This window comes from Propithecus coquereli, unplaced genomic scaffold (genome assembly GCF_000956105.1).
Source record: "Propithecus coquereli isolate 6110/MARCELLA unplaced genomic scaffold, Pcoq_1.0 Scaffold296, whole genome shotgun sequence".
Classification (NCBI taxonomy): domain Eukaryota; kingdom Metazoa; phylum Chordata; class Mammalia; order Primates; family Indriidae; genus Propithecus; species Propithecus coquereli.
In genome coordinates this window covers 1,986,864-1,994,716 of record NW_012148574.1, presented here as the reverse complement: position 1 = coordinate 1,994,716, position 7,853 = coordinate 1,986,864, and the positions used below count along the sequence as shown (strand labels likewise).

General features: G+C 46.0%; 1 protein-coding gene across 1 annotated transcript in view; it reads right to left on the bottom strand.

The window, feature by feature from the left end:
• Positions 1 to 3,162: 3,162 nt before the first annotated feature.
• The window catches only part of LOC105814007 (5E5 antigen-like), a 59,530-nt gene continuing 54,839 nt past the window's right edge, over positions 3,163 to 7,853 (bottom strand). The window contains 2 exon segments of the mRNA XM_012648879.1: positions 3,163 to 3,762; positions 4,040 to 4,144. Of these exon segments, the coding sequence (XP_012504333.1) occupies positions 3,163 to 3,762; positions 4,040 to 4,144 (705 nt within the window).

Genomic DNA, 7,853 nt, shown 5'->3' with positions numbered 1-7,853 from the left:
AGTCTCACTGCTTGCACTCGAAAATCAGAGTGAAAACAAAAGCATATTTTTAAAGTTAAGATAAAATAGTTTTAAAGTATTGTTTAAAATGTGTTTATAGTAAACAAAGCATATTCGTGCAGTAGTGCATATATATGTAAAATCAAAAAATCAAGCTGGTGCTTCATTGTTATCTGATAGAAATACACCATCAAAACCTGGTAATCATAGTTTTAAAGTATTGTACTGGTTGAGCAACCCTAATTTGAAATCTGAAATGCTCCAAAATTTGAAACTTTTTGAGCGTCAGCATGATGCCACAAGTGGAAAATTCCACACCTGACTTTGTGATGGGTCACAGTCGAAATGCAGTCAAAACTTTATTTCCTTCACAAAATTATTTAAAAAATTGTATAAAATTACCTTCAGGCTATGTGTATAAGGCATATATAAAACACAAATGGATTTCATGTTTAGACTTGGGTCCCATCCACAAGATATCTCATTATGTATATGGAGATATTCCAAAATCTGAAAAATTCCAAAATCCAAAACACTTCTGTACCCAAGCATTTTGGACAGGGTATATTCAACCTATATTTAATACCATCTCTACACAATAGAAAGGGAACAGGGCAGAAGAAGTAGGCTACCTGGCCTAACTTACCCATAGCCATGCTTACGTAATAATAATTTCTTAAATGAAAGTAACTCTGACCTTTCCTTAGGTTCCATTTGGATTCACAAGCTGCTCTTAAGATGCAAAGTTCCCTGGGAGAGGGATCGCCAACTGGGCTGGCAGTGGATCCTTTATAGTTTTGTGGAAATTGTTGCAGTCACTTCCTTGTCACCAGCAACCCATGCAGTTGGGAATGAAGGACTAGAAAGAGTGAAAGAAAAGGAATCAGAAGTTCCTGACTTTGGGTGGTGGAAGATTTGCTCTGAAAGTGCAGGTTCACTGGTAGCCATGCTGGGCACTGGCTTGGGGGTGTGGCCCACAGCAGGACAGCGTTGAAGAAAGAGAGAGAAGGGGAGCGAGAACTGTAAAGACCAAGGCTCTTCCAGACTTCCCTTGCTGTCCACTCTGCGCTCACCCACTCACCCTGCACTTCAGACGACCTGGGGGAGCCTACTGCAAATATTGTTTTCTTATCTCCATGGACAAATGAAATATGCTGGAAATGTTGACACTATGACTCCCACCTTCCATTCCAGGTGGATGCTTCTGGAAGTGGCGCAGAGAGCTCGCATCACCCTGGCTTTGAGTCTGGAGGGATGGCCACCCCACTCTTGTGGGACTTTGACCTTCTGATGAACACACTTGAAGACTGAGTCAGAGAAACTGCAGGGAGTGAGGGCGGGCCTGGGGTGAAACTGCTGAGAACTCCGGTGCCATCCTCCATTGCTTGTCGCGGCCTCAAGTGAGGTCTTCCCCAGCTGGTTTCCCCACAGAATCCTGTTTCGAGATTATACGCATTCCTTGAGGTAACTCCCATGCAAACACGTGCCTGGTGTGTGCACATAATTACATTAGCGTTGAATAAATGCACCACCCATTTGACCCAAATCACTAGCTAATTGGGCATCGTCCTGGCCCTAAAAAGAAGTGGAAGGTATTTATGTAGATATGCGTTTATTACAGAGTCTCATTGTAGTAAGAGCTGGTCCCCCATTCTGTCCTTAAAAGCAGTATGTCACTTTGTTTTCCCTCTTTTTAAGTTGCAGATATTTAAAGAATTTGGAATAAGAGAGATTTATCTGAAGTTGGTTCTTTAAGCCAGGCTTTTTAAGAAACCTTTGTGCTTATAAAGAAATGGAGCTTTTTACCTAGCTCTTAGAAAAAGTCAACTGTGCCAGGGAAATGGGAAGCCCGCAGGGCCCACCCGCAGTGGAATCCCACATCAGAACTTGCTCTGGTGCATGAGGCCCCCCTGGGCTGCAGGGAAGGCACTGGAGCCTCCCCCTAGGGCGGGATCAGCTCCTGTTCGATAGACCGGCACAGCTGTGAAATAGGGCCCAAGTCCTCTACTGTGGTTGCAGCAGTGTTATATTGATTTAGGCGAGTTTTCATGTATAATTTTTTGAAGGTGGAGTTTGTTTTTTATTATAGAAAAAAAAGTAATTCCTGTAGAATCTTAACAGATGAAAGGAGTATCTTGTATTCAGAGAAGACACCAGGATACAAAGTGACAGGTGTGTTGACTTTTGCCTGTCCCCCTGTGCTCAGAGAGCAGAGTGGGAGGAGGCCATTGAAACCAGCAAGCAATTTTGTAAAACAGGAAGACTTAGAAACCCTGCAAATAGGATTGAAATCTGAACTTCTGTTTTGTTTTTTTAATGTCTAATGTATCAAAAGGCCTGCTTGAGTGACATGCTCCTCCCACTGGAAGACACCCCCCAACCATGTTGCGGGTGGCCAGCTCAGTGGCCTGCTGTGTTTCCAGGCCCTGAGTGGACAAGCACGTGTGTATTCTGGGCCATACGTCAGCTCAGTGACAGCTGCCAGTCAGGTGCGTCCCAGTCAGCAGCCGGTGTGCAGCCCTCGGGGGCAGGCAGGGAACCACAGTGGGGGTGAGGGGACAGCAGGCTCACTTGCCGGCACCCACAGCCGCCGCGCCTAGCTCCTCACCCCTGCGCGGGCCTGGAAGGTCACTCTGGAGGCCAGAATGGTTTTCTCTCTTAGAGAAACACAGATATCTACACACCCAGATGTATAATTCTGTTGCTTTTACATTTGAATACAAAGATGCGACTCTGCTTGCTGTGTACATGGAGGACCAAGCGGTAGGAACTTCTCCTTCTCCCCGGGGAGGAGCCCGTGGCCTACACTGGGGACTCGCACGTTCCCCCACTCCCGCGGCGGGGGACCCCGCAGCCGCCTCCTCTCCTGTAGAAAGTCTATAACCTTCTAGAACTGGAACTTCCCACCACGAGGGGGACCCTCGCCTCAGCCCAGCGGAGGCCTGGTCCTGCCCTTCAGCCACCTTGAAGAGAGGGTGGCGGCCGGCGCACCTGTCCCCACGGCCGCGCCCCTGCAGGACGCCGGGCCCGCACACTGGAAGCACCAGGGACAGGGGAAAGGGGCGCATGGGAGGAAGTTAAGAACTGAACCTTCCATCCAAGCAAGAATTATTGACAGCGCAGGAGGAATGAAAACGCCCTTGACATGGACCCCTTTGAGTTTCAGCACTCAGGGCAGGCTGAGGGTGCGGGGTGCCGGGGTGCGGGGTGCCGGGGTGCGGGGTGCCGGCCGGGTCTGCTCCGCCGGGGCTCGTGCTGGAAGGGCTTGTGCCAGCCTCGCGGGGACACCTGCGCAGGCGCGCGCCTCTGCCACAGAGAAGCCATCGCGGCTGGCGGAGGGCGATGGTCTTCAGAGTGACCCTTCTCCCGTCCGGCCATCCGGCGGAAAGGTCGATGCTGCAGGTGTCGTGGAATCCATGTGGGCGCGCGGGTGTCCGGGCCCTCGGGCTCGAGCCGCTGGCGTCGTTTCTCCGACCACCCCTGCCGGCGGCCTGGTGCGGGACTCGCTCGGTTCCAGCTCGCAGGAGCGGGCCGGGGACCGCAGGGTTCACGCGTGCGACGCAAGTGAGACAGGGTCCAGCGCCGCGCGGACGGCCGGACGCAGGGCGTGTGCTCCCGCCGCGCTGCAGGCCCAGGTGCGACCGCTCCCGCGTCCGTACCGGCGCCGGCGGGGAGGGGCCTGGCGGGGCTCTGCGGGCCCAGTTGTCGCGGGGACTCCACGGAGCACCGCTCGTTGGAGCCCCTGTGGGCAGGGCCTGGAACCTGGCGGCAGGGATGACACGTGTCACTGTCGGGGCCACTGCCACTGTCACCCTTCTCGCTGGGCTCTCCTCGCTTTGCGCAGCTCGCGCTCGCCGCCGCGTGTCCCGACTGCCCTTCCCACCTGCGCGGGCCCCAGGCGAGGCCCAGGTGCGCAGCCGGCCCTGCCCCCGAAGTTCCCACCATGGGAAGGTCACTCCTGGGGCAGGACTTCGCCCTACCCGGGGATTCTCCTTAGAGGCGTAAAGGCCCGGGGCGGAGTCGGCACCTGAGCCCTAACCGTGAAGTCGTTGACCCGGTAGCCTGAGTGCGTGCGCCCCGGCTCCAGGGACGCTCTCCGGCAGGCGGCAGCGGTGGACAGGTGTCCAGGCCCAGGAGACAGCGCCTGCCGTCCCCCCAGGGGCTCAGGGAGAAAACTGAAAGGGAAGAGCAGGTCTCTTTCTGTTTTCCTCTATTTCGTATTTTATGCTGTGACTCTTACAGACCATTTCACCTGGGGGAGGTGTTGAGGGTGGAAGCGAGGTGAGCGGGATTCGCAGACACACCGCGCTTCCTCTCTGGTTGGCGCCGGCTCCTTGGGGGCCCCGGGTGGCTGGGAGTGGAGGGGGCGCTTTGCCCGGTTGCTTGGTGCGGAGGCCAGGCCGGTTCCAGAGGCCTCACACTGAGACGTGTTTCTTTCTAAAAGTCTAAGAAAATTCACAGCCCGCGGTGCACACTCATCTGTGTGTAGCATTAGAAAGCAAGATCTGGGCGCTGGAAATGCTCGTTCACTGTTACTGGAGTTTCATGGTTATTTTACGATGCATTTCCTTGATTAGAGAATTTGAAATTGCTCCAGTACTTATCGATATTTTTGTTCGTTTGGGTTCTTCCTCTTTTTATTATTTATCTATGTTATTTTCCTATTTTTTGTTAGGATGTTTATTATTTTTAATTAGTAGGGAACCCTTAAAATTTAATATTAATGCTGACATAATTTTAATACATTGGGTCATTGGCTTTTTAATTTTACTTACGTGTTTTTCTGGAATATAGAGGTGTTTTTGTGAGTCAAATATCTTCACTTTTACTATATATTTTTCTTTTATTGTACCTCAAACACACACACAGATTCTCCTATGAATTTGTTTCCTTGTTTTATGGTTTCTTCCTTTTTAAAAAGAATTTTTCCTTTTCAAGTTTAATTCTCTGATTATTCTTGTATTGGTTTGTGAGTTACGGCTTTCAATTTATTTCACTTTATTTGGAAAGTATTAACAATCATGCCACTGATTTAAACTATTGTTTTTATCTTTAATTCTTATAAAAATTCTGGGCTATCTTTTCAGTCCCACTGATCTATCTGTATATTCCTGTGTAGCTCAATACAACACAACACTGTTTATTTTATATCCTGAAGTATATTTTTTTATATTTTTAATTATAGTAAAGCAGACATAGCATTAAGGAAACGTTTGGGGCTTATATGAAAACCAGCAGCCTCTGCCTCACCCTTACCACCCACTCATATCCACCAGAAGAAATATTTGTAATTATTTTAGTGGCTTTTTTTCTGGAAAATTTTTTTTTACTCTTCAATATTATTTCTTCAAACAAACTCTAGAGTTATTTTAAGCAAAAAAAAATCCCCTTTTAAATTTTCTTGATATTTGTTAAATTTTAATAAAGCTTTGGGAGAATCGATTTATTTTTGATATACTTCTTTCCTTAATGACGTGTCTTGTCACTTATTAACATCTTTCATGTCCCTCAGTGAATTTGTGGGGTTCCCCTCAATCCAGGCCCTCTTTGCATAGTTCTTGTTTGGTGTATCCGTAAGTATTTGTGTGTGTACTATTCAAATAGCAAAGATACACACACACACACACACACACACGTATCTTTGCTATTTTAACGATATATTTTATAAATGTTTGTAATAATTAATAATAAAGTTATTTCTTCCAGCCATTTCTGTCCTCAGCTTGGTGCATGCACAGCACGAGAGAGAGAGAACGATTCATCATAGAGGTTGACTTTGTTTCCAGCCCAGCCATTTCCAGCAGCAATACTCAGAGCTGTTGGCCCCAGCTGCAAAGAGATAGCACTGGTGTTGGCAGCCAAAACCTAGAACCGTGGGTAATACTTTATCCTTTAATATCAAACTCTTACAGGCATGTGAGTCACTCAGGTCCCGCGATCCAGTCCTTCAGCATTTGGGACGCTGCGTTTATGGGAGAACCAGATGGGCGAAGAGGTAGGCTGGCCCGTCTGCATCACGGGGTGCCATTCCTCCCCCGCCAGGCTCAGGTCCAGTTCCTGCGCCCAGCCCCACCGCAGGGGCGCGCCCCCCACACGGAACACCTTCCGACACACACCTCCTGGGTGACCACCTCCAGGACCTTAGAGCCCCGCCAGCGGAAACCTCTGCTCCTGCTGGAAGCCTTCCCCACCCTGCGTGTTGCTGCCTGCCTCCCTGTTGCCTCATCGTTTCATCTTAGGCTTATTCTTTCAAGTACGTATTACAACAGTAACCGTATAATTACTTGTATAGTTTTTATTTTCTATTTAATGTTCAGTGAGAAATACAATCTTCCCTCTTCGCTGGGGCCGTCTCTTCCCTAACATGAGCACATAGCACTTGGCGAATGCTCACTAAACATTTGTCAAATGAAAAAGAGTGAAATTCAGTAGCTGCCTAAGTGCCTAACGATTGGAGCACAGCCAGGAATGCTTTATAATCATTAAAAATGTTATTTCCAGGGATTTTTTAATGGCAAAGAAAATTGCTTCTTTTGGTAGCATTGGGTTCATGCAAATCAAGAGTAATACATAGGTACAGCAAGACTGCTGGAAAGAAATACAGCAAAATGTCCACAGTGCTTATTGCTGGGGTCGAGACCACACATTCGTGTATTTACTTTAAAATGGGCATGTATTAGTTTTAAAGTCACAAAAAATAATTTTTGTTTTGTTTTTGAATATTTAAGACTGAGTTACTGGAAAAAAGCACCTCTGAGGAATAAGGAAATTGGAGGTAAAACCAGACAGAAAAACAGAGATTTCAATTAAATAATATTTTAAATGCTCTATTTAAAGAGAATCCTGATCAGAAGAACGGATAATATATAAGTTGTGATATATCAAACCATTGGACCACCTTCTGATAGTGAAATGAGTGAAGCACAGCCACGCATGTTCACATGGACAAAATGTGCAGAAAAAATGTAGGAGAGAAAAAAATGTATTATACCATTGGTTGGACAAAATCCATGTATAATGTCAATGATATAATTTTTACAATATATACTATTGGTACTATTTACTGTTTAGGGTACATGAGTGTACAGTATTGTATTTAGAAATATATGGAGGTGATAAGCATTAAATTCATGGTGATGGTTACCGCGGTTGGGGGAGGAGGGGATTGGGACAGAGGAGAGAAACGGGGATTTCAATTTGTTTATGCTGGGTGGTGGATACATGATGTTATTGTATAATTCTTTCTGCCTTTGTGCCTGTAATATTTTATGATAAAATTCCAAAATTTCATGTCTTTGTGCATATTAAAAAAAAGAAAAAGAAAAGAAAAGAAAATTCCAAAATTTATAACAAATTTTAAATAAAATAAAAGCAAAGATCAAAGGAATCCTGTTATTCTTTCATTAAGATTCTTTTGTAAATGGGAATAGTACAGTGTTACTACTTATAAAGTCAGATTCTGAAAGATAAGCTTTCTTTCTTTCTTTGGCTTTCTGTTAAAGTAGTTTACTCTTTTAAACAGAGATGCTTCTGTTAAGAAACTTAGCAATAACTTGAAAACCAACAAAACACTGTTATTTTGTCCCTTAGCATTTTGTTATGTCTCAGATGATTGCTAGAACTTTTAGGACTTGTCTAGTGCTTTAAATTACTAGTAATTTATATTTCAGTTATGTCAATTTTTAACTTGGCAGATACTCCTCAAAAGCAAACAAATAAGAGAAACATCTTTCTCTGATTTTATTGGGTTGCAATTTTTTTTCTTTTATTTCAACATATTATGGGGGTACAGATGTTTAGGTTACGTATGTTGCCCTTGGTGTCCCCCCCCAAGTCCGAGTTTCAAAAAATGT